Source organism: Quercus robur, chromosome 7 (assembly GCF_932294415.1).
Source record: "Quercus robur chromosome 7, dhQueRobu3.1, whole genome shotgun sequence".
Lineage (NCBI taxonomy): Eukaryota > Viridiplantae > Streptophyta > Magnoliopsida > Fagales > Fagaceae > Quercus > Quercus robur.
In genome coordinates, this window is record NC_065540.1 from 42,715,072 (window position 1) to 42,728,729 (window position 13,658).

The window sequence follows — 13,658 nt, forward strand, 5'->3', positions numbered from 1 at the left end:
ACACAAGGGTGGCCAAGGCTGCAGTGAGAAAGATGAAGAAGGCTGAGGAGGACTACAAAAGTCTCCTAATCCGGTATAGGGAGGCCAAATGCGAGATTGAAACCCTTAATGGTGAGCTGTCCGAAGCCTACACTAAAGTTAGATTTCTTGAAAGTGAGGTTGTTCAAGCAAATGCAAAAATAGAGAGGGTCACCACCAAGAAGCTTGATGATGTTATATCATCTCAAAAGAGCTTCTCAGACAAATCCGGACTGGGATATACCGGAGGAAGTAGCTCAACTGGAAATGTCACTAAAGAAGTGAAGTTTGTGAAGTCCAAAGATCCAGTTGTAGCTGACTCTACTAGTGTGAACCTCGAGGTGGAGGAGAAGAAGAATGTGGTGGACCAACGGATGCTGAATCATCATAATCAGTATGTGGGCAGGTCTGGGTCTCGTGCCAAGTCACGTCCTCGACCACAAAGAGGTCCTAGAGGAATGTATGTGTGCCATTACTGTGGACTTCAAGGGCACACTCGACCAAATTGCTAAAAGCTGAGAGCAAAGAACAGTGCTACTCCTCAAAGGTCGGGAGGACCAAGAGTTGATAGGAGAACGTGGGCAGGGGATCAACCTAGAGAGCAAAACGGAGATCCCGGAATGATGAACGTGATGAAGATGATTGGTGCATTCACCAACTGCTTGGAAAGCTTCTCACGAAGGTTTGAAAGCCCTAACTCCTGTACCCAATCCTCTAAGGAAATCACCCCAAACGCAAGTGTCGTGTGGGTGAAAAGGGGTACTCATGCATAAGCATTACTACATGTCCATGCATTAATACTTCCTATGCTTTGTGACTATGTTTGTTTGGTATGCTTGTTGTTTTTGATTTTGGTTGTCTGTCTTCTTGTGAATATCTCTTAATTGTGTTAAATGTGTTTTATCAATCTTTTTGTTTCTTAAGTCAAAAATCCAAAAATTACATAAACATTTGAAAATCAAAAGGGCTTGATTGACTTTGTTGAGTTTTTGTCTTAAAACTCGTTTTGCCGTGTACCTTTGTGCTAATGGCTTTGTGCATTTTCGAACATTACTTGTTTTCATGCACTCATATCACTTTGGGAAAAATCTTGAAATCTATGTGATTGTTGTAAATAGATCTTCAAACTTGTCATGAATGATTAGTGAATGGTTATGTTGATCTTGAAACTTGCATAGACTTGTGTCTATATCTCTTCCCACTTTTTATTCTTTTTGCTAAAAAGAGCTCACTAAATGTAAATCTCCAAATGAAAAGAGATATTGAGCTGCAAAAGCCTGTCGCACATTCTAGTATTTGACTAGGAAAAAGGGTAAGCGACTTTATATTAAAAGTGAAATTTCTTTCAAAAAAGGCCAAAGGCCTATTCTTCAAAGAAAAATGTTATATATCCCTCTCACAATGAGAGATGATTGCCTCAAAAGATCAAATGTTATGGCTGAAAGTGGAGTCAAATGAAAGGCTCCAAGTTATGTTATCAAGTTGTGTGGGAAGTCATATATTCATATTTCTATAATTGAGATTGGTCACATGATCTAGTGCTAATTGTGTATGCCTTGGTTGAATTGATCATTGAAGCTTCACATTAGACAAAGGACTATTTCATTGTTGATATCCACACACAACACACAAGTTTATGTTTGATAAATGCCATATTCATTTGTGTGATTGTACTTGATAAAATGTGTTTTCACATACTCAATCTTTGTTAATTCAAGCACAAAAAGATTTTTGAGTGTTTTAGGTGTTTTTGGAAAGTGTTTTGCTGAAAAAATCTGAAAAATTTCAAAAATACAGTTTTGCCCTGTTTTGGCGGCTCAGTCGCGGGTGTGTCAAGTCGCGAGCCTCAGTCGCATCTTCGCTGGTCAATTTTGGCGACTTGTTCGCGAGTGGAAGGTCCAGTCGCGAGATTCACTCAGAGATTTTCGCGGCTCAGCTCGCGACTCACTCGCGGGTAGACCTTCCAGTCGCGAAAAACACTTAGACAAATTTTTCAAAATTTTCCTCTTGAGTGCTTTGGCGGCTTGATCTGGCGACTGTGTGGCGACTTGAACCAGTCGCGAAAATCGCGTGTTTTGCAGAAACAGGAGCAGTTTTTAAACTTTTTCAGTTTTTCCCTCGAATTTTTGTAACTGTTCATCTTCTCTCTAAACACTCTCCCTCCTAAACACTCCGTGCTCCCTTTTCCAATCTCTTGTGTTGCATCCTTACAGCCCAAAATCGTCGAGTTCCAGGTATGGGTTTTCTGATTTTCACTCTTTTCTACTTGATTTTGTGCTTTTACCCTTGATTTTTCGCATTTGATTGTGTTTTTGAAATGGGTTTGTGGTTCGGTCTCTGCTCTTTGTTCTTGCTTAGCTTGTGGATTCTGTTGTTATAGGTTGTGTTAATGATAGTCATTGTCCTATTGCTCTTGTGCTTAGCTAAGTATTCCTTTCATATTCAATCTGAACTTTGAGCTGTTGAGATGTTACTATTGGTTCTGTTGAGGTTGTGAGTTTTCCTTTGCAAGATGTGCATGTCTTTGTTTGATAATCTGTGGGAAGACTATGTTAGGTTCTATATATTATTTGTTTGTCATATCATTTTTTTTATCTGCCTCAATGTCCTTCATCTGCCTTCAGGATGGCTTCACCATGTTGTTCATGTGTTTCCTATCCTAGGATTAGTTTATCTATATGGTTGAACTAAATTGCTTGCTGGTTAAGTGTTTGAAGTTCACATTGTTTGATTGATATCTTTCTCTGTTAAATACATGGTACTAACTGGTTGTGCACATATATTGTTATATGTTGTTGTGGCCTTTTCTGATTGTTCACAGATGGCCCCTTCACCCCAGAAGAAGAAATCTACTGCGAAGAAAGCTGACAAAAGACTTAAGATGGATCCTAGATTGTTTAGGTCAGTTCATCATTTTGAGAGATACAAGGATAACTTCTTGAATGCAGGAATCATTCAAGAGAGATTTGTGGATTTGGATGATTTAAGGCAAACTTTTATTCCCAGTTGTTTTGAAGGAAGAGGATGGGACAAACTTTTAAGTGATTTTCCTTTGGTGTGTGAACCTCTGATTAGAGAATTTTATTCAAATGCTGTGATAAAGGAGAATGAGTTAAATTGCTGGGTTCGAGGGAAAGAATTCATCTTGGATGCACATGTCATAGATGATGTACTAGGGCTTGAGGGTTTGGATGATGAGGAGTTTGTCAATTTCAAGGATAGGAGTGTCTCTATTGAAACAGTTCAACAGAGAATAGGTGGGCAGAGAGAAGGGAAGTGTTTGAATACCACTGCCTTTCCAGTGGACATGAGGGTTCTAACCATAATCATGATGTTTAACCTTTATCCTATTAGGAAGTTGACCACAATCAATTGTGCTAGAGCAATTTTTCTGATGGATCTCAAAGAGAAGAACTTCATAGATATAAGTTCCCACATCTTTGACATCATTGTGGATGAGACAAGAACAACATCTAGACCAAAACTGATCTTTCCTAGTCTCCTAATGAGGATTTTTCGAAGGAAGGGTGTTCAAATTCCTCAAGACATCAGTCACATGTCTACACCCTCTGCAATCAACAAACTTACCTGCAAAAGGATCAGTGTTAGGCTTCCAGGAGAAGAAGATGAAGGTGATGAAGGAGAGGAAGTCCCAATGGAGACTGATGCAGAGGCAGCAGGGCATGCATCCACCTCAACACCAAGGAGGAGTGGCAAGAGGTCCAGAGCTTCAACTTCTGCAGATGCACCTCCAGATGCTTTCCAGATCATTCTGGAAAGGCTTGATGGGATCAGGGCAGTCCAGACTGAGCATTCTGACAGAATGAGAGCCATGCAAGACCAGATTGATGTCTTGGCTGCTACACTTGACAGCTTCACAACTCAGCATGACCAGTGACCCTTTGGCCATTCCATGTCAAAAAGGGGGAGAAAGTTCATTGATAATTGAAGCAGAAAAGCAGCTGTTGAGGGGGAGTAATTAGTGTTTTTATATTTTCTTTGTTTTTTAATACACTGGGTTTTGGTGTATAAACTGTTTCTAACTCTTTTCATATATTCTTGGATAAAACTTTTATATATGTTTGATGATGTTATTCAGGTATTTGTTAGTTTGTACCCATATGCTTTTGTAAGCTTTGAGGGTTTATGTTTTATGCATAGTTTGTAGGCCTTGTGGTATGTACCATGCTTAAGTGCAGCCTTTATGCTATGTGAAATCAGTATTTTAAATCTAAATGTTCAGCATTGTGGTTTATGTACTGTCACTCTTGTGCCCTTGTAGGATTGTTCCTAGATGCATATGCCTTGTGTGCTATGCATTGGTTGAGTGTTGAGCATACAAGTGTCTTGCCTTGTGCTTGTTAACTTGTATGTCTTTGTGTTCATTCCAAGTGTGAATGAACACTGTGATCACTACCTTGTGGTGTTCACTTGGTTGATCAAGCCATGGTTTGTTCATTAACTCCATCTTATGCTTGATCTCTTTTTGCCTGTTTCATATGCATTAATAATTTTCTGCTTACAATGATCATGGTGTATTGCTGTGTTTCAGGAGTTTATGTTCATATGATTCAAGTGCTTCACAGCTTCTAGAATTAGGTGTGAGTGAGTTTTGATCAACTGTTCCCAACTCACATGTTAAGTCTAGAGTCTGTTTTAGGGTTTTGTCACGGAATAGCCAAAGGGGGAGATTGTAAGGTTGAATTTATTCAACCATCTAATTGGCTTTATTCCGTGCCAAATTTGCTTGTAATTCAGCATTTAGTAACCCTGTATTTAGGTGGGATTGTTGTAAGGGTAGTGAGTGAGATAGTGTGAAGATTGCTCAAGAGTGTGCAAGAAAACAGAGAGTCGCGGCTGGGACTCGCGACTGGACTCGCGGCTTCAACCCGCCAGAATCTGCACACGTGCCAAGCATGCTGGAAGATGAACAGTCATGCTAGCTGGAGCACTACAGGACAAAACAGGACAACTGGCCATACGGTTAACTCGCGACTGGAACTCGCGACTTAGTCAAGCCGCGAGGTCAAGCCGCGAGCCACCCCTGTTTTGGAAAAACCTGACGTTTCGCATTCCACTCCTCTTCAGTATAAATACCCTTTTAACCCACGATTGAAAGAGAGCTTCGAGAGAGAATTTTGAGAGAGAAACCCTAAAGAAAAACCAGATTGTTTTACCCACAATCTCTACCTTAGAGTCTCATCAAAATCCCTCACTCTCTTCCTCTCCATTGTCAAATCCTTGAGAGGCCTTTATACCAAACCTGGTTCTCACCATTATCATCTCTGTGAGACAGTCGTTTGGAGTTCTGGGAAGCAGTTAGGAAGGAGCCAATCTTTATTGGTTGATGCTACGGTGAAGTAGCGGAATCCGGAAAGCTAGAAAAGAAAAAGGTTCGGCGCAACCTCGTTGGAGCAAGAAGCTTGGAGGGCTTAGGTGCATTGGGTAGATTAGGCTTGGAGGGTCTATTGCTGTCCTTGTATCCCAACTGTATTTTCTAGTGGATTGATTACCGCTTGGAGGGCGGCGGAGAGGTTTTTCGCCGAGGTCTTCGGTTTCCTCTTCGATAACATATCTGGTGTTATCGCTGTGTTTGCATCTTCCTTCCTCTCTATCTCTGCCTTTACATTATCTGCTGTGGTTTATTTTGTTGTGGCTTAGATAGTTGTTTAATCAATACCATGTTATAGCATATGTTAAGTTTCCGCACATTATTGTTTAACATATTGCGTGTGTTGATTAAATTGGTTTTTGGGGGTCTAAACGTTCAAAAGTGTTTTTGTACACGTTTTTGAACTTTCACACATTATATTGAATAAAAACTTAAACAATATAAACTAAAAGTGCATAAAGTTTCTCCCATTTAAAGTGATGAGAAGCTGTGATGCACTTGGAACATATATACTTGTAACCTGAAACACTTGCACAAAACACATTAGACCTTCAAGGTAAAGCAAGTAATAAAAGGATAAGTATAATGTAACAAGTAAATTGCGATCAAGTAAACATGATGTGAAACATGTGAGCAACTTGATCAAACACCAAAACAGTCATATAGAAATGACTACAATGATCACATAGCAAAGCAATTGATCATCCGAACATGCATTCAAAGAAGCACAATAGCATAAGGAAGTATGCATGTCCAAAACAAAAACATGATGCGAAGAGAATCACAAAACATAACTCAAAGCACCATAAAGCCTGTGCCTGTTCAAAACAAAGTTTTCTTATTATCTCAATGTCTTCTCCCCTTTGGTATATGCATCTCCCCTATGGAATATCTCTCCCCCTACAAATGTGCATGAGAAATAGAATTTCTCCCCCTAAGGATGTGCACAAGAGTCATATAGAAATGACAAAACACTCCGTTATACTCTCTAGAGTGTACTCTCCCACTTTTTGTCAGGAATAGACAAAGGGTCAAGGAGAAACGAGGGTAAGAGATGAAGGAAAGAACAAAGAGAATGATGCAGGAGGGAAAAATGAATTTTTTTTTTTTTTAAAACAACTTTGAAAATAACCCTCAATATGCAAAACACGCGATTTTCGCGACTGATTTAAGTCGCCAGGGCAAACCGCCAAAACACTTAAAGACAAAATTTTGAAAAATTTTCTAAGTGTTTTTCGCGACTGGAGGGTCTACCCGCGAGAGAGTCGCGAGCTGAGCCGCCAAAATCTCTGAGTAACCCTCGCGACTGGACCTTCCACTCGCGAACAAGTTGCCAAAAATGACCCGCGAAGACGCGACTGAGTCTCGCGACTTGACTTACCCGCGACGGAGTCGCCAAAACAGGGCAAAACTGGGTTTCTTAAAAAATTTCAGATTTTTTTAACAAAATACTTTCCAAAAACACCTAAAACACTCAAAAATCTTTTTGCGCTTGAATTAACAAAGATTGAGCATGTGAAAACACATTTCATCAAGTACAATCACACAAATGAATATGGCATTTATTGAACATAAACTTGTGTGTTGTGTGTGGATATCAATAATGAGATAGTCCTTAGTCTAATGTGAAGCTTCAATGATCAATTCAACCAAGGCATACACAATTAGCACTAGATCAAGTGATCCATCTCAATTATAGAAATATGTATATATGACCTCCCACAAAACTTGATAACATATCTTGGAGCTTTACATTTGACTCCATAACATTTGATCATTTTGATCTCTTGAGACAATCACCCCTTATTGTGAGAGTGATATTTGATATTTCACTTTAGTGAACAAGCCTTTGGCTTTTTGAATAAACATTCTCTTTAATATAAGGTCGCTTACCCTTTTTCCTAGTCGAATACTAGAATGTGCGACAGGCTTTTGCAGCTCAATATCTCTTTTCATTTGGAGATTTACATTTGGTGAGCTCTTCTTAGCAAAAAAAAAACAAAAATAAAGAATGGGAAGATATATAGACACAAGTCTATGCAAGTTTTAAGATCAACATAACCATTCACTAATCATTCATGACAAGTTTGAAGATCTATTTACAACAATCACATAGATTTCAAGATTTCTCCCACAGTGATATGAGTGCAAAGAAACAAGCAATGCTCGAAAATGCACAAAGCCATTAGCACAAAGGTACAAGGCAAAACAAGTTTTGAGACAAAACTCAACAACGTCGATCAAACTTTTTGATTTTCTACTTTTTATGTGGTTTTGGATTTTTACACACACAAACCAAAAACATAAAAGTAAGATCAAAACAAAAACAAAACAATGCATATAAAGATATGCATGATGCACAAATGCATGACAATGAAGCATCTAATGCAAGAAGGGTCCTACAAAGATCGAAAGAATTAGATCAAGGACCAAAGGAGCAAAAGCTCAACCATAAGAACCCTTCCTCATCCAAACAGAACAATTGTTTGGAATAAGTGTCTCATGAGAAGTGAGACGAGGGTTGGAAGAATGAGAACCGGAGATGCACATAGGCAAGGAGTTAAGAGCATTAAACAGTTTCTTTAACAACATGCTATTATCACTCAAATCCGGTTTATCCTTTTTAGCACAACTTCCAAGAAGCTCAAGTTTTTCTTTTCTTTTGATTCTTTTAAAAGCATGAAACTTAGAGCATTGAGGTCTTAGATGACCAAAGGCACCACAATGGTGACACACAATGTGTTTAGGTCCACTAGGCCTTTTGGGAAGGGATCTAGCAATATGGTTTTGTTCCCTCTTCAACTTATGACATTGAGGTCTTATATGACCGATCACACCGCAATGGTGGCAAGTTGGAACAAACTTAGATCCATTCAAAACCTTAGGTTGAGACCTAAACGGAGGCTTTGACTTAACAGCCTTTCTCTCCACATTTTGATTTCTCTTATGTGGAGGAATGTACACCAATTTGTCCTTTAAGGTAGAACACACACTAGGCACAAAATCGGGTACTATAACATGATTGCAACAAATATTTTCATCCTTTTTAATAATAGGTTCAGCAATCAAACACTTGGCATGCATCTTAAGAGACTCATTTTCACATTTTAACTCATCAACAAGTTTGTTAGACAAAACAAGTTTAGCATCCAAGTCCATATTCAAACATTCAAACTCTTTTAGCTTTTCAAGAGAATCTTCAGCAAGTTTTTTATATTTCACAACCAATTTGTTGGATTCATTGAGCTTAGCAATCAAATCATCCTTTTCACAAAATAACTTGCTTAAATTCTTTTGAAACTTCTTAGCATTTTTCTTCAAGAGTTTGTCAACAACACCCATGGATTCAAATAACATGTCATCACACTTAGGAGGATTAACACTCATAGAGGCATTTTCACAAACATGTGGCATGTTACATTCATCACTAACCAAATCATGCAAAGAGGCATACAAAGCACAATCCATGGCAAATAAACACAAGGGGTCAAGGATCACACTTAGGTATTTAAACCACAACAAGTGTACCCGCTCTGATACCAATTGAAAGTTCAAAAACGTGTACAAAACACCTTTGAACGTTTAGACCCCCAAAAACAACTTAACCAACTCAAGCAATATGTCAAACAACTAGTGTGCGGAAACTTAACACATGCTATAATATGAAATAGGTTAAACAACTATCTAAGCCATAACAAAATAAAACCACAGCAGATATAATAAAGGCAAAGATAGAGAGGAAGGAAGATGCAAACACAAAGACAACACGCGATGTGTTATCGAAGAGGAAACCGAAGTCCTCGGCGAAAAACCTCTCCGCCGCCCTCCAAGCGGTAATCAATCCACTAGAAAATACAGTTGGGATACAAGGACAGCAATAGACCCTCCAAGCCTAATCTACCCAGTGCACCTAAGCCCTCCAAGCTTCTTGCTCCAACGAGGTTGCGCCGAACCTTTTTCTTTTCTAGCTTCCCGGATTCCGCTACTAGACCGTAGCATCAACCAATGAAGATTGGCTCCTTCCTAACTGCTTCCCAGAACTCCAAACGACTATCTCACAGAGATGATAATGGTGAGAACCAGGTTTGGTATAATGCCTCCCAAGGATTTGACAATGGAGAGGAAGAGAGTGAGGGAATTTGAAGAGACTCTAAGGTATAGATTGTGGGTGAAACAATCTGGTTTTTCTTTAGGGTTTCTCTCTCAAAATTCTCTCTGGAAGCTCTCTTTCAATCGTGGGTTAAAGGGGTATTTATACTGGAGTGGAGAGGAATGTGAAACGTCAGGTTTTAGCAAAACAGGGGTGGCTCGCGGCTTGACCAAGTCACGAGATCCAGTCGCGAGTTAACTGTATGGCCAGTTGTCCTGTTTTGTCCTGTAGTGCTCCAGCTAGCATGACTGTTCATCTTCCAGCATGCTTGGCACGTGTGCAGCTTCTGGCGGCTTGCAGCCGCGAGTCCACCCGCGAGTCCCAGCCGCGACACTCTGTTTTCTTGCACACTCTTGAGCAATCTTCACTCTATCTCACTCACTACCCTTACAACAAACCCACCTAAATACAGGGTTATTAAATGCTGAATTACAAGCAAATTTGGCACGGAATAAAGCCAATTAGATGGTTGAATAAATTCAACCTTACAGATCCTTTGATCACTGAACTGATCCTTGACCCCTTTTGGTATGGATTTTTGGAAATTCTTTCTGCTTATTCATCAATTTGCTTACTTTGTGTATTTGTCTGTTGTTGAGTTTGTTAAATCTTTCCTTGAACATCTTGTTCTTATCATATGTCGTAATAATTATTTGTGTTATACTGCCTTAACCGCCTTAAAGGCACGTGATTCTTGTCTTTGGTATTTGGATAGTGGTTGTTCCAGGCATATGACAGGAAACAAAGTATTATTCAAGACCCTTTTTGAAGGAAAGATTGGGACAGTCACTTTTAGAGATGGAAGCGAATCTGTCATCAGAGGCATTGGAACTGTGGACATCCCAGGGTTACCGGTCTTTGAAGATATTTGGTATGTTGATGGACTAAAGGCAAATTTACTCAGCATCAGTTAAATTTGTGACAATAGACTAAATGTTCTCTTCACTAAGCATGAATGTGAGATACTTGATGGTGAAGGTGACTGTATGTGTGTTGGTGTACGAACAGCGGACAACTGTTATGGATTGACACCAAGCATAAGCAAAAAGTGTTTTAGTGCAAAGATTGATCAAGTTGATTTGTGGCATCAACGGCTGGGGCATGAAAGTCATAAGCAGTTAGAAAAGATTTCAAAATGTGATGCTGTTGTTGGTTTACCTAAGTTTGAGAAGATAGATAAGTGCATATGTGGACCATGTCAGATAAGTAAACAGATAAAATCTAAACACCCGACTGTGGCTAGTGTTCAAACTTCAAGACCTCTGGAATTACTGCACATTGATCTTATGGGTCCTGCTCGAGTTCAGAGTTTGGGAGGAAAGAAATATATTCTAGTGGTTGTGGATGACTTTACCAGATATACTTGGATTGTGCTCTTGAAAGATAAAGCTGAGGCTCCTGAGAAGATGATACATCTGTGTAAGAAATTGCAGATTGAAAAAGATACAGTGGTAGCCAGAATCAGAAGTGACCATGGAAGAGAATTTGAGAATACCAAGCTAGCTACTTTCTGCAATGAACAAGGCACACATCAAGAATTTTCATCACCCAAGACATCGCAACAAAATAGAATAGATGAACGAAAAAATAGGGTTGTTCAAGAGATGGCACGTTTGATGTTGCACAATAAAAAATTGCCAAAATCTTTCTGAGGAGAAGCAGTTAACACTGCTTGCCATACACTAAACCGGGTGTATTTCAGACCTGATTCCAAGAAGACTCCCTATGAACTCTGGAGAGGAAAGAAGCCAGTCGTCAAGTATTTCAAGATTTTTGGCAGTGATTGTTACATTCTACGTGATAGAGAGCACCTAGAGAAATTTGATGCCAAGAGTGACAAAGGATATTTTCTAGGGTACTCCTCTACTAGTAGGGCATATAGAGTGTATAATCTGAGAACCAAAACTGTCATGGAATCTTCAAATGTTGTGATCAATGATGAAGTATGTCCAAATGCACATCTAGAAAGTACTACTCAAGTTCAAGATAAGCCAGTGGAGGTTAATGACTCTCTCCCTGTTGATTATGTTGTGAAACATAGTGCTGAGGAGCTAATGGTGTTGAATGATGCAATATCTGTGCCATCAAGTCCTGAACCATCCACTCCAGTTCATGAGACTCAACAGGTTCAACATGAGTTTAGTCCTTCATCAGAACAGAGAGGTACATCCAGATCTCTGGTTAAAGGTCCTTCCTCTAGAGTAAGGCTTAATCATCCCTCCTCAAATATATTGGGAAGTCTGAATGACAACATGAGATTAAGGTCAAAAGCCTTAAGTGTAATTACACACTCATGCTATCTGTCCCAATTTGAACCGAAGAATGTAGATGAGACACTTCAAGATGCTGATTGGGTAAACTCTATGCATGAAGAACTTCATCAATTTGTTCGGAATGATGTGTGGGAATTAGTTCCTAAACCAAAGGGTGTGAATGTAATTGGAACTAAGTGGATCTTCAAGAACAAGTCAGATGAACATGGCACTGTCATCAGAAATAAATCAAGACTTGTTGCTCAAGGCTACACACAAGTAGAAGGGATTGAATTTGATAAGACCTTTGCTCCAGTAGCAAGATTGGAATCCATTAGGATATTGCTGGCTATAGCTAGTCATCTGAACTTCAAGTTATATCAAATGGATGTCAAAAGTGCTTTCTTGAATGGGATGCTGCAAGAAGAAGTTTATGTTGAACAACCTAAAGGATTTGTTGATCCTCACAGATCGGATGATGTATATGAGTTGAAGAGAGCTCTGTATGGTTTGAAACAAGCTCCACGGGCTTGGTATGATAGATTGACTGCATATCTTACTGAGCACAGCTTTAAAAGGGGATTTGCAGACACTACTCTCTTCATAAGAAAGGATAAGAACAGTTTTGTTGTAGCTCAAATTTATGTAGATGATATTGTTTTTGGTGCTACTAATGACTCTCTTGCTCATTCTTTTGCAGATGAAATGAAGGCGATGTTTGAAATGAGTATGGTTGGTGAACTATAATATTTCTTGGGATTACAGGTGAAGCAAACGGATTCAGGGATTTACATCAACCAAGCAAAATACGCAAAGAATCTAGTCAAGAGATTTGGACTGGACCATGCTGCCCATGCTAGAACACCAATGGCTGCCAATGCAAAATTAACAAATGATCCATCAGGTGAGTCTGTTGATGTTACATTATACAGAAGTATGATTGGATGTTTGTTGTATTTGACAGCTAGTTGGCCTGATATTGCATTTAGTGTTGGTGTTTGTTCTAGATTTTAGTCTAATCCTAAGGTTTCACACTTAAATGCTGTCAAAAGAATAATTAAATATGTTGCTGGAACTTGTGACTATGGATTATTTTATAGCAAAGAGTCTAATCTGTCTCTTGCTGGTTTTTCTGTTTCTGATTGGGTTGGTAATGCTGATGATAGAAAAAGCACCACTGGTGGATGTTTTTATGTTGGTGCTAATCTTGTTGCCTGGATGAGCAAAAAGCAAAATTCTATGTCCTTGTCTACTGCCGAGGCAGAATATATTGCTGCTGGAAGTTGTTGCTCACAACTTCTTTGGATGAAAAAGGTTCTAACTGATTATGGGATATCCCAAGATACCATGGTGGTTTACTGTGATAACTCTAGTGCTATTGACATATCTAAGAACCCTGTTCAACATTCCAAGACTAAGCACATAGAGATTAGGTATCACTTCATTAGGGATCTTGTTGAAAGAAAAATTGTATGTCTTGAGTATATTCCTACTGAGCGTCAGAATGCCGACATTTTTACCAAACCTCTTGATAGAAGTAAGTTTGAGACTCTTCGTCAAGTGATTGGTGTGATTCTATGTCCCTGATTTGTCTTTGTCCTCTTGGTCCTTGTGCTTCATTTGCTCTACCCTTTGTGACCATTGTTCTTTGGTTTTTTTTTTTTTTTTTTTTTTTTTTTTTTTTTTTTTTTTGTTTCTAGGATTTGCATAGCATAACATTCATGCATTTCATTCTAGGTGTTTTATTTTTTATTTATTTTTAAATAAAAATAAAAATAAAAATAAAAATAAAAATAAAAATAAAAAAAGAAAAAGGAAGCACATTTTGTTTTGCACTATTCTTCTT

At 38.9% G+C, this 13,658-nt stretch overlaps 1 protein-coding gene across 1 annotated transcript; it reads left to right on the forward strand.

The window, feature by feature from the left end:
- The first annotated feature begins 1,395 nt into the window (after positions 1-1,395).
- On the forward strand, positions 1,396-3,957 carry LOC126693517 (uncharacterized). Its single transcript, XM_050389498.1, has 2 exons — positions 1,396-2,252; positions 2,840-3,957. The coding sequence occupies exon 2, from the start codon at positions 2,840-2,842 to the stop codon at positions 3,914-3,916; it is 1,077 nt and encodes a 358-aa protein (XP_050245455.1). The 5' UTR covers positions 1,396-2,252; the 3' UTR covers positions 3,917-3,957.
- The last annotated feature ends 9,701 nt before the right edge of the window (positions 3,958-13,658 follow it).